Source organism: Pelodiscus sinensis, chromosome 6 (assembly GCF_049634645.1).
Source record: "Pelodiscus sinensis isolate JC-2024 chromosome 6, ASM4963464v1, whole genome shotgun sequence".
Classification (NCBI taxonomy): domain Eukaryota; kingdom Metazoa; phylum Chordata; order Testudines; family Trionychidae; genus Pelodiscus; species Pelodiscus sinensis.
This window is the reverse complement of record NC_134716.1, coordinates 103999591-104016631: the sequence shown is the minus strand read 5'-3', so window position 1 is coordinate 104016631 and position 17041 is coordinate 103999591. Positions and strand designations below refer to the sequence as shown.

Below are 17041 nucleotides of genomic sequence, written 5' to 3'. Positions count from 1 at the left end.
CTATAGCTAGGTTGATATTTATCAGTTTTTCTTGCCTTAACAAAAGTTATTTAAAAAAAATAAAGTGCTATACATCACTACTGTATAATCAAATGGTTTTATAACCCTGCACTTAGGCTGTGTCTAGGCTGGCCAGTTTTTCTGGAAAATCAGCCGCTTTTCCGGAAAAACTTGCCAGCTGTCTACATTGGCCGCTTGAATTTCCGCAAAAGCACTGACTTCCTACTGTAAGAAATCGGTGCTTTTTGCGGAAATACTATGCTGCTCCCGTTCAGGCAAAAGTCCCTTTTGCGCAAAACTTTTGTGCAAAAGGGCCAGTGTAGACAGCTGAGATTTGTTTTGCACAAAAAAGCCCCGATCGCAAAAATGGCAATCGGGGCTTTTTTGCACAAAAGCGTGTCTAAGATTGACCACGGACGCTTTTCTGCAAAAAGTGCTTTTGCGGAAAAGTGTCCGTGCCAATCTAGACGCTCTTTTCCGAAAATGCTTTTAACGGAAAACTTTTCCATTAAAAGCATTTCCGGAAAATCATGCCAATCTAGACGTAGCCTTAGTGTTTCTTTCTAACTACATCTGTTTATGCTCTATGATGAATGAACTAAGACATGCAGAAGAGAAAAAATGTTCCCTTTATCCTCTGAAGATGGGACAAGAAGCAGTGGGCTTAAATTGCAGCAAGGGCAGTTTAGATTGGACATTAGGGAAAAAATCAACTTCCCGTCACGATAGTTAAGCACTGGAATAAATTGCCTCGCAAAGTTGTTGAAACTCTGTCATTAGATATTTTTAAGAGCATGTTAGATAAATATCAGTCAGGGATGGCTAGATCATTGATGGGCAACATGCAGCCCATGGACCACACATGACCTATCAGGGTTATCTTCTGGCAGGCTGCGAAGACATTTTGTTTATGTTGAACATCCGCAGGCCTGGTTCTCCACAGCTCCCAATGGTCATCGTTCACCATTCCTGGCCAATAGGAGATATAGGAAGCAGTGGCCAGCATGTCCTGATGGACTGCTGTTTCCTGCAGCTTCCATTGGCTAAAACCTAGGAGCAGTGGGGAGCCATGCCTGTGGACATTTAATGTAAACAATCTCGCACCTCTCCAGTGGATAATCCCAATGGGTTGCATGCAGTCTGCAAGCCACAGGTTGCCCATCATTGTTCTAGATAATATTCAGACTTGGCTTGAGTGCAGGGGACTGGACCAGAAAATGTCTTGAGGTCCCTTTCAATTCTAAACTTCTAAGATTCATACGCAAAAGTCATGACACTTTATTAAAAGTACAATGCCTTTTATAGACACATCATTACATCTATAGGTCAGTTAAGGTATTTCAACATTTATTTTCTGGGTCCTGAGTAATGAATGGGAAACCCTGATTCTTTTTTTTTAAATAATTTATTTTCTTGTGACTAGCATAATTCAGAACAATTTATGCAAAAGAAAGCTGAAGTGTTGGTGTTAAATATATTATGCTGCAAGAATTAATATAAAAATAAAATAGTGAAAAATTACCTTGGATTATTGCAAAAGCAACAAGGAGTCCTGTAGCACCTTATAGACTAACAGATGTATTGGAGCATAATAGGGTTATTGCTTACCTTTCCCAAACTGCTTAACTGGAGGATTCATGCTGAAAAAAATACAATCTTCATTAAAAATTATAGTCAAGTGAACAGAATTTCTCCTAATTTAAATCACTGATAGCCAATTCACAAAACTGGTGCTGCACACTACCTACAGATATGTTTGTACTTCTCCACTAAGATTAGAAATGGTCACGGTAGCCTCACATGTTCAGAACTGGTATAATGCAGATGGTTGTAAAAATGCCAACAGTCATTCTACTGTGTTTTTCCCCATCACTGGTAACAGTAGAGGAGATGCACCAGTCCTATGGCAACTGTGAGACATAATCCTGAAAATGGAATTGTTAAAGCCAATGAGTGTAGATTTGGACCAGAGAAAGGAGTTCTGCTGTGATTTTTTGTTCAATGTTTCTCCATATTTCATAATATTCTTTTAGACAGAGATCATGTGATTTGTGGCCTCGTGTATTAGGAATCAGAAATTATGGAGAACTGCTTCTAAAAATTGGAAAGGTTTTTTGAATATGAGCATGATCTGGTAAGAAGAGGAAACTCTTTGTCCTTCTCCTGTTTTGCATGTTATTCATAGCTTGGTTCCATAGGGCCAGATTCACCATTATATAGTAGGATTGTGAAAGGTTAACCAGTTAACCCGTAAGCATTACCCTTAATGGGTGATGCATAGTAGTTCTAGTTAATTGGTGGGGCTGGAACAGTTTCCCTGCCTGCCAGGCAGGGGCTGCTCTGTCCAAGCTGGAGCAGCCCCTGCCTCTGGCAAGGCCCCCATTTCCCTATAATTGGTTAACTGGTTAAACGTTGTGTTTAACCAGTTAACCAATTAAATGGAATTTGACAACGCTATAATATGCCAGCTCCTTAGTGCCATGCCAGCGATGCAAATAAAAGTAACTTCTGCTGCGTTTATAACAAAGTTGTGTTACCAGGAAGGAACAAAGTAGCTGGGATGGTCAATGAATAAGGCCCTCTGTTTTTTCACAGCAAAAATACTTCAATTTAGTGACTGAGTTCTTTGGGTAAGTAAAATCATTTTGTTACCACATAATGCTCATATTATACAATTAAAACATATTCTCTGGACAGTTCTAAGACTATCTTATAGGACAGTTTTATTATATGCTTGTAGAAATTAATTAGTAAGCATTTTGGATCCAGTTCAGCAATCCATCATTATTCAGCGAAGGACTTAAGCACATGCTTAACTTTAAGCATATACTGAAGTTGCATTTATATCTATGTTTTACTGAATACTGAACTTTAAGAATGTGTGTTCATGCTCTGTTGGACTGGGACATCTTTTCACTTTGAATCTAAAATCAAATGTATGTGCATCATACATTCTGTGATTAATAAAGATAGCATAGCATGGGAAAGAACATACTGCGGTAATTGTCGGCAATATTATTTCAGAATTTTAATATTTGTGTTCAGCTTGATTCATGATTGATTAGGTTGCTGTGAGAATATATTAGTAGCATATGCTCAACGCTGTATTAGCATTAGTTGTAGTGCATTGTGTTTTCATGGCAGATTCTTACAAGGAACCTCCATTATCTTCTGCCTCATTGACTTTGGTTGTTTTCTCTCGTACACTTTTCTTTTTGTCATCTTTTCCCTTTAACATCTTCAAAAGCCCTCTGGACCAGGAGTCATTCTTATCTTCATCCTGTGATATAGACCTTTGGAGTATGCATGCAATTATCACAATGCAGAATGGGACATTATCTCTTAAAAAGGCCATTTTCAGCTCTTGGTTGATGCATGTAATTCTCATTAGTGAGAACTAGGAGCATGTCATGAGATGAGAATAGACATCTATTAACTTATTTACTAAAATGTTAGTACTTAATATATATAGAATTAAAAATGCTATTAGAACAACAGCCATGCAAAGGCCAGTGGCTAACTAAAGCCCAGGTCGGGGAAGTACATAACCACATGGACCAAGAGCTCTTTTGGGTCATTCACATACCAATTTAATGTTTGTATGTTTTCATTTAGCAAACTAGAACCTGTATCTTTCTTCCCTTTCCTGTAATGATTATTCTGTCCATTTTTTTAAGTATGTTCCTGGCTGCAGCTTCTTTTGCTGCCTTCATAATCCATTCCGCACATAGTTTTATGCAGCTCAAGAAGACTAGACATATGAACATGTGCCTTAGGATCAGGGTTGAAGTCTCATCCAGTAACTGGCTCAGTGCAGTTGCAAAAGTCTGCTTGAGAGGAGCTGGTTGCAGATGAAGGCTTAAGTACCATTAACACACAAGAGCTGACATATTGTAGTGTACTTACAGCCAAGTAGACAGTGCTAAGTATAACTCTGCACTGGAAGCCTTTTCAACAGTCCAGTGTAATGTTTAGGAGAAGAAAAGTGGAAGGCGTCAAAAAGTATTCCTTGTTTTAGGCATTTATAGTGAGTAGCATTCTGGACCAGAAAAAATGATCCAGGTCTTCTAGGTCATTCACATGCCAATTTAATGTTTTTATATTGTCATTTACCAAACTAGCACCTGTAACTTTCTTCCCTTTCCTTTAAAGATTATTCTGTCCAGTTGTAATTTTTTTATGTTCATGGTTACAGCTTCTTTTGCTGCCTTTATAATGCATTATGCACATTAAAAATCTCACCGGAAGTAACATAGAACTCAGCTCTTGACTTAAGTTCATGCCTTTTTTTTAAAGTCTGTTCACTGCTGGAATAGTTTGGTAGCATTCTAGTTCTATGTATCTTTTTTAAGTCAATGAAACCATGCATGATTACACCAGCTAAAGATCAAGCTAAATACTTGTTAATTTTTATCCCACATTTAAAATGTTAAAATAAAAATCTATGGGACTCAGTTCAAATGGGCAATAATCATAAATGATATAAACCAGTGTTTCTTAAATCTTTTAAGACCAAGGAACACCAAACAATAATTTCTTTTTATGAGAAACATAAAAAAAAAAAAAAGTCGCCTGTCCCTTTAAGGGCAGCCACTTTTGAACTCTGTTTTCTGCAGCACACCTCCAAGTCCCTCACAGCACACCAGTGTGCCACGGAAACACAGTTTAAGAAACACCGATATAAACACTTACCTAGCATTAGCATCCTCATCATCAATTCCATCATAAATTTCTTCATCGGCGGGAGGAGGTGGGAACATCACTTTAATAAATGGAAAAGTGAAATAATCCATGAATACTCAGATTCTGTTTAGTGGGACACTAACCAGTGGTTTAGTATAGGCTGCTACTTCTCTGAGTGACTTGTAATGTTAAATGTACAGGGTAGGTCCTCAGGTGATATAAATCAGTGAGGTTCTTCTGATTTATATCAACTCTGGACTGGCCTTAGTATATAAATAAAATAATGCCAATAAGAATAACCTGAATATTGAAAATAAGTAATTGGTGAAAACCAGTGGGCTGTTATGCTGTTGACCAACTCAATAACAAGATTTGTAACTTTTTAATTTTATTTTGTGTGTGATTTCAGTGCAGGTGAAAGGTGCTAGATGAAGATAAGGGTACCAGACAGACATTCAAAAAGGCTGATGTCCTCTAGTCAAGTAGAAAAGAAGTGAGTCAGAAGCTGTAGCAATGCAATCTTCCTCAGATTGACCCCTTCAATCTTTATGTATGGGCACCGCCTGATGGAGTGAAATGGTAATTCCATCTCCCAGTCTTTGGCCTCCCTGCCAAGGCTGTCTGTCAACTGAGAACCATGTGGAGGGAATCTTCCTAATCTGCATTGCTGGGGGGGTTCCATCTGTAACTGGTACTCTCAACTAAACTGAGAGCCTGAGCTGTGTCTAAGAAAAATAAAGAAATATATATACTGGGCTAACTTGAAAGCATTTTTAAAATGTGGATCAGTTCTGATGCTCCTGACAATGAGGAACTACTGTAGTAGCACTGATTCAAATTATAAAATGTGACCGGAACTAGATCTCCCCCTTAGCTCTGCCAGTGAACCATAACTTTGACTACCAGTATACAAGGTATTCTAGTGTTCAATTTCTTTTGAACAGAAAGTCTCAGTGATATTGAAATTTTGCCATTCTACATGGTGTTTTTGTGGTGTAAACTAGCATCTGCAATCATCCTCATTCTCATGATCATACTTTGGATTCACTGTACCCAGACTTTAAATTTTTGATTCATCCATGTTTCCACAGGTGGAACTACATGACAGGCAACTGCATGAAACCATCACCCCTCATGGTTTACCACTTGCTAAATAACATTTGCATACTTGTGGTTAATTATTCCATTACAGGAAATCATAAAGATCTGCACCTGTAGGTAAGCACTAAATAAAATACAAACAAGAAATTTAGATGTAATAAAAGTAGAACTTACTTCCAGTTCCACTTCGACCACCACTGTGGCTAGAAGAACAAAGTGAAAGAACTTTTACGATTCACATTTGCATTCATTGTAAAAAAAGAAAACAACAAACATACACCATTTTCTTGACATATGTTCTAGTATATTTCAATACACATGAATCCATCTAAATACTATATTCAAATCCTACATCTAGATGCCTAGATGGGCACTCAGGAAATATCTATTTTGCATGCTTAAATACTGACCTTCTAAATTGCCAAATGTACCAATTATTTCTCTCTTTCTTTCATCACACTCATCACTATGATGTATGAGTGCCCACTAAACAACCAAAATGAAAACTATCAAAACCCTACATAAAAACACTTTAAAATAAAATTTTCTTTAAAATGCCTCATTGCTATTAAATTTCAGCATATCACAAAGTTCAGCAGTCATACGTAGGCTTTTATTAAAAATTGGTGTCATTACCAGTTACAATAATATTTTGGTCAATGAGTTTTTTATTATGGTGATTTTATGTTGGTCTCAAAACACATTGGTGCATATGTCAGATATTTTGATATATGCAGGATAATTCAAGCTGAGGAACTGAATGCAAGGCTATAAATCATTAGAGAAGATTAAAATGCCAGAATATAGCTTGAAGGCTTTAATGAATCACAGGGCTCTAAAAGTGAATTCCAACCATTCCACTCTACAGGCTTTTACTGTTATTGTAATATATAAAAGTACAAGGAATTGTACTTAAACTCACATATATAGTCTACTGTTTTCTAAATAATCCAGTTTAATACAAAAATATGCACCCATCCTTATTAGCTGTTGAAAGCACAGCACAACTAAATTTCTGGCATCGAGATGGATGATTATAATATCCCTCATGAAAAGGAGAAGCCTAAAAATATTTTTGCAGTGAGGAATCTAATTTTGAAATTGACTCACCTAAATTAGTGAGCATAGCTTGATTCCCTGGTATGGCTAAGGGAGGAGTGGGCAATAATTTTCACAAGGAGGCCACTTAATGAATTTTGGTATGTGGTCAAGGGCCAGCTCCACTCCCTGGAAGGGGTGGGGCCTGAGGTGGAAGGGGCACGGTTGGGGACTAGTCTCCCTGCCAGACTTATTTGGGGCTGGAAGCTTTGAACTAAAAACACAGGAAAGGGCTCATGGCTCCCTCCCCCACCACTGATGCGTCACCTGGCAGCCACTCTGTGTTGCTGCAGCTATTTAAATGGCTCACAGCTCCAGCCCCTGCCAGGGTACTGCTGCGACCAGGAGCCATGAGGCATTTAAATAAGATCCTGCTGCCTGAGCCATTGCCTGAAAATTCAGTGGCACGAGCAGCAGGATAAAACCAAAATGGCCAGATGCAGTCTGTGGGCTGGATCAAAGTGTTTGCCAGGTTGGATCTGACCCCTGGGCTGCATCTTGCCCAGCCCTGGGCTAAACTGTACATGCAAAGGATGATAGCCTTAAGCAACCTTTGTGCTCCCAGCTGCTCATTTGGTCCCCTTTTCAAATAGGGAGAAAATACTGTCCTGACAGCAGTTGTTGTATTGAAGAACAGCTATCTACAGCAGCAGCCTAGCCACTTGCTCTTGATCCTAGCCACATCCATATGTCAGGAGATGGTTCTAAATGCTAATAGGATGGCTGTATGCCACTGAAGGAGTCTCCTCCACAAGGGAAATCCCCCACAGTCTGGATATGGTATTTGCTGAGGCAGGGAGGTTAATTCTGTTAGCCACTGATCCCAAGGTAAATGCCAGTCATGCCTTCAAACATCCCTCCACATTCATGGAGAGAGAGAGAGAGAGAGAGAGAGAGAGAGAGAGTTCAGAAGGCTCATGGGCTGTAGGGAATGCACAGATCTGAGGTTGTGCAGTTTCAGTGGTTCCTTTGCTTTTAGGGCCTTTCACCTGGGCTACGTCTACACTGGCCCCTTTTCCGGAAGGGGCATGTAAATTTCAGCAGTCGTCGTAGGGAAATCCGCGGGGGATTTAAATATCCCCCGCGGCATTTAAATAAAAATGTCCGCCGCTTTTTTTCGGCTTTTAAAAAAGCCGGAAAAGAGCGTCTAGACTGGCCCCGATCCTCTGGAAAAAGTGCCCTTTTCCGGAGGGTCTTATTCCTACTTCAAAGTACTTTTTCCGGAGGATCGGGGCCAGTCTAGACGCTCTTTTCCGGCTTTTTTAAAAGCCGAAAAAAAGCGGCGGACATTTTTATTTAAATGCCGCGGGGGATATTTAAATCCCCCGCGGATTTCCCTACGACGACTGCTGAAATTTACATGCCCCTTCCGGAAAAGGGGCCAGTGTAGACGTAGCCCTGTAGATTAGAAAGGGCAGGATGTGACTTTAAGAGAACTGTATTGTTTGTTCTGTGGTCTGTTTTGTGGGAATCCTGCATTTCATTCATTGCTTTCTATGGAGTTTTTATAGTTTTTTCTCCACTTTCACAGTTACCATCCTCCATTATACATAAATGCTTCTAGATTCTGGATTTCTTCTTTCATTCTTATTCCTCTCTCCACTTCAGTCATTTTAGGCCAGTTACATTTTTTTGTATATTATTAGCTGTTTTTCATTGCTATCAGAGTTTGTTGTATATTTGTAAAAAGCTCAGTTATGTTGTAAATTGTCATAAATAGAGACTAATCCCTCTGCCCACAGTCTCACCTGCATATCATTGGACTAAATCCTGAAGTCTTTGTGAAGTTAGTGGAAGTTTTGCCTAAACAGGGGCAATGTAACTACTGAAAAATAATTTATAGATTTAATCCAGACTGTGCAATTCAAAATCATTTAGCTCTCACAGACAGGGAAACTAGCTAAAAAAGGTAAGATTTTTGTCTTCTTTCACACCTCTCAACTGCTTATGTGATATTTGATGGGAAGTTTTATGTCACCCACTATTGTTTTGATTGTATTGATAGTTTTGTGCTCTGAACCCAGAGATGAAATGAATTATGAATTGATTTGAGATTAAAAAAAATTAGATGGCCTCTGAATCTGAAAATATCGACTCAGATAGGCTTATAGAATGGATTGTCTTAAAAGCTATAACAAAGTTACAGACTGTCTGGAAGGAAATCCTACAATGCCTCCAACTCATAAAACGGGTATTGTTAAACAAGTAGAATTTAATGTGCCAAGATAGTGACCTTCACCATGGAATCTGTTGTATTTCCTAGTCTAAGCACAGGAAATATTATGGTAAAATTCAAATGCCTCAGACTAGCATATACTGTTTTTAAAATTGCATTTTCACATAGTTTCACTGTAATTTCACATACTTTGAAATCTGATGTTTTGTGTCAGCAAGAATATATATTTTTCAATTTAAAAATTCTGTGTTCCTGTTTTGTAATTTTCCTCATTTTGGATAATCTATCAATTGGATTAAATCAACTAACTTGAGTTGGATTCATACATACCTGCTGTTACTGTCCTGATCTCCAACATCATCATACACTTCTTGGTCACTGTCTACATGTTTCAGGGAAATACTCATGGAAGGTCTTTGTTTTCTTTTTAACGAATCATAGTCAATCTCCACCACCGTTGTTTTAATGTATCCATCTAAAACAATGATAGCTTATGATCAAGCCGCAACAATTTTCATTTTAAAACAGCAGCTAAGGAAGGACTTTAATAGAGGGCCGAGAACTCAAACGATTATAGTTGTATTGTATGGCTGAATAAGCTATAGAAATGTCTGAATCTAAGTAAGTTGGGCCTCCTCCACTTGCACGGTGCAAGTCAGGTGTAATTTCATTGAATTTAATGGGTTCAGACACATTCAGGTCATAGGAAAATCAGGCCCTGTGTGTCTTGGAAACAGAACCCCTCATTTTAAAGATGAATTAACACTACATAATCACTACAATGATAGCCACTAGAGATTCTGAGCCTGATGCTCAGCTGAGGGTGCAGTGCAATGGTGGGGAATGGTGCAAGTGGAAAAGTTGCTTTAAGATACCTTTGCTCAGCTAACCCTGAGGTTCCCATGCAAATACACAGTCCTCCAGCTTAGTTTTGAGCAGTGGTAGGCAACCGGTGGCTCACAATTTATTTTGTTTACTAATGCGCATGCACAGGGTTGCCAGATTCTGCTGGTTTCCACCTGCGTAATATTTTCCTATCAGTATTAATAAAATGACACTCACATAAAACAAGGGCATGTGAAGTGAGGTGCCTGTGGATTGTGCACAACATTGACTGTAAAAACCTTGCACTCCCTTTGCATCCAGTCAAAAAACTGCTAAGGTTCAATTGCAAATTTCAGGTATTCAAATACATTTAGCAAAACTACTGTATCCTGTGAGACCATCTTGGTTATGCCCCTCTTGTGGCCCACTGAGATAAAGGAGGGCCTCTGATGGAGCCCACTCACTAGCCTAGGTTACCCATTGCTGGTCTATGATCCAAACAGGCTGATAAATAGAGCACTGTATTGCAGGGACATTAAACTCACACTCCCTCCTTTTACTGTGAGTTGATACAGAGGTGTATAGGAGTTACTGTGCTGGACCTCTGTCACTGCAGAGATAATCTACACTGGGGGTGATCCTCCTGCTACCTGCGTGCCCTGGCTGGAGGAGCAATACAAAGCTTAGTTCATCTGACTTGAACTTCCATCTTTATAATTTATTGTGTAGATGTCCTTGGCAAAATAATCTATAATAATAAAATGGATTTAAATACTGTGTCTGCTGGCCGATAAAAGTTATGGACATTTGGACTTACAGATTTTTTTTTTCAAAAATGAGAAAGGCAAAAGGAAAGAACACTGAAAATCCTTTTTTTCCACCTGGTGCAGCAGCCCAATTCCTGGTGCATTTTCTCGCTAACTTACATCTGAAAATTACTTACTTCATATAAAAGTTAAGTAACTAGAAAAAAATGATGGAAACTTGGAAAGTAAACTAAAGTCTTTGTTACATATTTCAAATGAATAGTTATAAATATCCTTCTTTTATATCATTATATATTTTCATTCTCTTTTCAACCTTTCCTCTTTCTTATCAGTTTATATACTTTTAATTAAGCAGATAAGATTCAGGATGAAACATCGATGAACTACTCTGTGTTATACCTTTAACCTTCGCCCATAGGAAGGTTGGTACAACTTCTGCTTTTGCTGAAATAAAAATTAGTTTATGACAGCCAAAATAAGTTAAATTAGTTAGCTTGAGACAGCTGCATAAGAACCCTAACGCTCCTACAGAGATTTTAATTTTGTGTGTATAAAACTTCTCAAACAACGTATTTTTAAAATGAAAGTCTCTTTAACAGTATAATGATAGAAATGTAGCCGTGTTAGTCTGAGGTAGCTGAAGCAAAATGCAGGACAATGTAGCACTTTAAAGACTAACAAGATGGTTTATTAGATGATGAGCTTTCATGGGCCAGACCCACTTCCTCAGATCAAATAGTGGAAGAAAATAGTCACAACCATATATACCAAAGGATACAATTAAAAAAAATGAACACATATGAAAAGGACAGACACTTTCCTTCCTTCCTTCCTTCCCCCCCCCCCCCCCCCGCATCCCCCTCCTGTTCTGAAATGTGATTTGTCCTTTTCATATATGTTCATTTTTTTTAATTGTATCCTTTGGTATATATGGTTGTGACAATTTTCTTCCACTATTTGATCTGAGGAAGTGGGTCTGGCCCACGAAAGCTCATCAACTAATAAACCATCTTGTTAGTCTTTAAAGTGCTACATTGTCCTGCATTTTGCTTTAACAGTATAAGTTAGTATTCCCATTCTCATAAAGCACTTGTGCTCCGATCCAGCAAAGCATTTTGACATAAAGCCAATGGGATTACAGACAGATACTAATGTTCTTGAAGGTAAGCCATATGCTTAAATGCTTTTGTTGGATCAAGACCCTACTGTCTGTGTCTGTAAATTAGAGACTGGATCCATCAGTATAAATGTGCACAGCTCCACTTATTTCACTGATTTACACCAGATGATGATTTGGTCCCAACAACATAAGTGTGTGAGGAGCTGGGGCTAAAGGTATGGATGGGAGAAAAAAGACACATTTTTGAGTTTTTAAAAACAACTCCTGAGTTTAGGAATCAAATAGGAAAGCTGGAATGTTCCCATTTTTTCTTGAGCCTTGTAGGAAGTTCTGAAGATTATTTCTCTTACTTACACTAGTCCTATATCTGTGTAATGCCAGTGACTGTAAATAAGGGGAAAATTGGGCCTTTTAATATCTTTTTTTTTAACAGCTCCGGGAAAAAAATACTTCCTCAGGGTATGTCTACACTACCCTCCTAGTTCGAACTAGGAGGGTAATGTATGCATACCGCACTTGCTAATGAAGCCCGGGATTTGAATTTCCCGGGCTTCATTAGCATAAGCGGGGAGCCGCCATTTTTAAATCCCCGCTGCTTCGAACCCCGTGTAGCGCGGCTACACGGGGCTCGAACTAGGTAGTTCGGACTAGGGTGCCTATTCCGAACTACCGGTACACCTCGTTTCACGAGGAGTAACGGTAGTTCGGAATAGGACCCTAGTCCGAACTACCTAGTTCGAGCCCCGTGTAGCCGCGCTACACGGGGTTCGAAGCAGCGGGGATTTAAAAATGGCGGCTCCCCGCTTATGCTAATGAAGCCCGGGAAATTCAAATCCCGGGCTTCATTAGCAAGTGCGGTATGCATACATTACCCCGCTAGTTCGAACTAGCGGGGTAGTGTAGACATACCCCCAGAGACAAGCTCCAGTGCTGATTCTAAAGCAGACATATTGAGCCACACCCTCAGTGGATATAAACTGATTTAGCTCCAGCGGTGAGGATCTGCCCTTTTGTCCTTAATTAAGCCTAGAATCCCTAAATTTGCCAATCTGCAGAACATAACTTCACATTGTGAGCTGTGTCCCCCGTCAGATAAGCACAGCAGTACGAGCTGTGGCGGTTAATTCTACATGTCCTTGCCCATATTGGCCAAGGATCTAGTTCAGTTAATGTTGCTCTCTCACATAATTCTGTATGCACTCATGCTGCCAGTGTTCAACACAACACACAATTAGGGGTAAAGTGGAGAATCAGAACGTACAGCATCCTTTTGTTGTCCTGCCCAGCCACTTTCCTTCAGGATTGTCTGTAATACGGATGATTTCAATTTTGTCACCCTGTTTGACAGTCATCTCATTCTTGCCTCCCTTGTAGTCCATGCAAGCTCGTGCCTGATGAATGACTTGGATGGGTCCTGATAACTGCACAGAAAAACACAACAAGAGAAATTACACACACACACACACACACACACACACACACACACACACACACACACACACACACACACACACACAGGGTGTGTCTAGACTACATGCCTCCTTCGACGGAGGCATGTAGATTAGCCAGATCGGAAGAGGGAAATGAAGCCGCGATTAAAATAATCGCGGCTTCATTTAAATTTAAATGGCTGCCCCGATCTGCCGATCAGCTGTTTGTCGGCAGATCGGGGGAGTCTGGACGCGATGCCCCGACAAAGAAGCCTTTCTTCATCGACACAGGTAAGCCTCGTGAAACTAGGCTTACCTGTGTCGATGAAGAAAGGCTTCTTTGTCGGGGCATCGCGTCCAGACTCCCCCGATCTGCCGACAAACAGCTGATCGGCAGATCGGGGCAGCCATTTAAATTTAAATGAAGCCGCGATTATTTTAATCGCGGCTTCATTTCCCTCTTCCGATCTGGCTAATCTACATGCCTCCGTCGAAGGAGGCATGTAGTCTAGACACACCCACACACACACACACACACACACACACACACACACACACACACACACAAACATGCAGAGGATGTGCTGATTGTTTTGAGAAAAATTTAGATGAAACACAAAACAATAATTTGTTTTTGGTGCCTCCCACATGAGGTAGGCATTTTGCAAACAAACACAAAGGCACAGTCTCTGCTCTGAAAAGCATACACATTAAAGACACGCTAACAAGCAAAAGGTGCAGGGGAGAGCCCGACTACTGCATATGATTCAAGCAGTTGAGCTAGTAATTGGCCACAGCTTGGTAATTCAATGTATTCATAACACAGGGATAGGGGAGTGGCCAGAGCAGTACAGAAAGGGTATTGCCATGTATTAGAATGACAGATAAGATATCTGTTTAGATGAATACAACATGTTTGTCTGAATGTCTGCATTTATGGAAAACAATACATTTTAGCCTACATGATAAGATGGTCTAAGACCAGTAGCCTAAAACTACTGAGCATGTTAATACTTATATTCCAACCAAGAATTTGGTGTGAGAGAAGAATTTGGGGCCACACCCCTGAAATCCACATCTTCCAGATCTATTGCTATTGTGTCCACTATTTACTGTCCAACGTGCCAAATCTTCTCAGCCTTTCACCAAAGGCTGTGCTCCAGGCACAGAATAATCACAATGGTTTCTTTGGTTCTTTGCAGAAACATGACAGGGGGGTTGTGGGCAGGCAACAAGGATAGTAGAGAATGACCAGTGGATTTGTAGGCTACATGGGTCCACTTGTTACAAACTATGCCTAAGTTGTTTGGGGGCACAGTGAACTGGGCTCATTACTACACAACAATGGGCTTTATTTAGCATGACTTTCGCTCAGCTTCACAGGTTCTTTATTTCCAGCCTCTCAATTGTGTTAGGAGATTTCATTCGTCTGTCCCAAGTGCTGCTCCTTCATACAAAAAGCATTTGTGGGCCCAATCCCATAAGGTGCTCTGGCCCAAATATGCAAAGCATGTGTTTTAACTTTAAGGCTGTGTCTAGACTGGCCAGTTTTTCCGGAAAATCAGCCGCTTTTCCAGAAAAACTTGCCAGCTGTCTACGCTGGCCGCTTGAATTTCCGCAGAAGCACTGACTTCCTACTGTAAGAAATCACTGCTTCTTGCGGAAATACTATTCTGCTCCTGTTCAGGCAAAAGGGCTAGCGTAGACAGCTCAGATTTGTTTTCCGCAAAAAAGCCCCGATCGCGAAAATGGCGATCGGGGATTTTTTGCGGAAAAGCATGTCTAGATTGGCATGGACGCTTTTCCGCAAAAAGTGCTTTTGAGGAAAAGCTTCCATGCCAATCTAGACGATCTGTTCCGAAAATGCTTTTAAAGGAAAACTTTTCCGTTAAAAGCATTTCCGGAAAATCATGCCAATCTAGACGCAGCCTAAGTCTGTGAAGGGCCGTGGACCTAAATTCTCCTTTTCACTGAGGTCCCTCTATGTTACCTTGACATGGCAAACAGTTTGTAAATTATATGTATGTTAAGGCCCTTTTACAATAGTGGTGTTTGCATGTAAGAGACTTTATGGAAATGAAAATCAGGCCCTACAAACACTGAAGTGCTTGTCACATCACTGGGAAATTTCACATGCTTAAATTCAAGGTATGTTCAAGTTCTTTCCAGGGCCAGACTGTTCAGCCCCTTCCAGGATTGAACCTTGCCTCTGACTTTGTCCAAGGGAGAAAAGTTCATCCTAAATGCTGAATGACCTCGCAGTACCAAGCTGGCTTGCACCCATACCATATTTTTGCACTGAAATGTGTGTCTTAAATGACATAAGGCTAAATAATGGCTGATGCACTTTGATGTGTAGCCTGGCACAGAAAGACCTTACTTTGAACTTCTTTCTGATTTCTTGCTCTTTCTTTTCTTTTTCCCTTTGTTCTTTCTTCTCTTGGTCCAATCTTCTCTTTTCTTCCTTCTCTTTCTTCTTTTCTTCTTCTTTTGATGTGGCTCTGAACAATGAACACAGATTATTTCACAGGGAAGGGTATGAATGTAAAAGAGAGTGGGCAGAAGTGGGTAAGCACTCAGAGCTGATCTCTTCCAAGATCAGATATGAGAAGATATCCCTTAATAATATCATGGAAACATGTTCTGAACCCTATGGTAGTTGGTCCTGGATGGATGAGCTACATAGAAGAGGGGGTATTTGGCAACCCTTTCCCTGCAAGGCATCTGCAAAAGGTGCAACCATCATTTAGCTGGCTATGCTGGAGAGGTCCAAAGTGACATTAGTCCCAGAAGGTCTCAAATTCTCAGTCTGCAGACCATCCCCAGCTGGAATGATTGTACAATCTGGCCTGGGACTCATGGCAGGCTGGGGGAGGGGAGACACTATCCTTTACCAGCCCGCATGCCCCGCCCTTTCCTGCCCTCACCCTGCCCTCTCACCCCATGGAATCCCCAGAAGACATGGCTTCAGGGATTATTGGGAGGGAGGCCTGGTGCCATGTGGCAGCTGGAACCGCGGGGGAAGTGGAGTGCACAGGGTGAGTGCACTCACTCTTTTGTGCTCCACTTCCGCCGTGGTTCCTGCCATTGCAGAGAGTGCAGGGGGACATGACCACTGCCACTGTGCCAGCTTTTCCTCGCCCCATTGATCCCCAAAGCCACATCCTCGGGGGAGAGGGTGCCATGGGGGGCGGGGAAGAGGGAACAGTATGTCAGGAAGGGATGGAGTTTGAAGGCCATTAAAGGACACGCCTCGCCAGCCTGACAGGAGTTCTGGGACAAATTGTGCAATTGCTCTGGCTGGGGATGGCTGTGGGCTGGGAGTTTGAGACTCAGGTCTACATGTAATTTTATACCTGGTACTGGCCATGCTACCTGGGTTGGCCTCATGAGTCTTGGGCTAAGGGGCTGCTTATCTGCAGTATAGACATTCAGGTTTAGGCTGCAACCTGAGCTTTGGTACCCTCCAACCTTGTAGGGTCTTAAAGCCCAATCTCTAGCCTGAGCTCAAACATTAACACCACAATTAAATAGCCCCGTTGCCTGAGCCCAAGTCAGCTGACACCAGCCAGCCCAGCTTTTTAATCACAGTGTAGATATACCCAAAAGGGACATGTGCCAGTGAGAGGCCTGGCCCTGCTCCTGCATGCAGGACAGCACCAGCAGGTGAGCTCTTGGATGGAACAGGAAGGACTGGCGATAGCATTGGAATGTGCATCACTTCAGAGCAATGAGTCTCACAGGTATAACGTAGTTCCCTGTTTGTGTGTGCATCTATTAAACGGACTTGGATGGACCCAGAGATGGAACTACTATATACCTCTCAAATGTACCTTACTTG

General features: G+C 40.9%; 1 protein-coding gene across 4 annotated transcripts in view; it reads right to left on the bottom strand.

Annotated features, from left to right (window-relative positions):
• Positions 1-17041, bottom strand: part of FYB1 (FYN binding protein 1) — a 119450-nt gene that overhangs the window by 24864 nt on the left and 77545 nt on the right. For 3 of the 4 annotated variants that reach the window (XM_014581770.3, XM_075932511.1, XM_006139480.4), the window contains exons 7-13: positions 15581-15701; positions 13032-13191; positions 9389-9533; positions 5959-5987; positions 4693-4762; positions 3153-3293; positions 1609-1640 (exon numbers count right to left, since the gene is read on the bottom strand). In XM_014581770.3, coding sequence (XP_014437256.2) covers positions 1609-1640; positions 3153-3293; positions 4693-4762; positions 5959-5987; positions 9389-9533; positions 13032-13191; positions 15581-15701 — 698 coding nt within the window. The remainder of the gene's footprint in view (positions 1-1608; positions 1641-3152; positions 3294-4692; positions 4763-5958; positions 5988-9388; positions 9534-13031; positions 13192-15580; positions 15702-17041) is intronic. The other variant, XM_075932510.1, reaches the window with a different exon arrangement.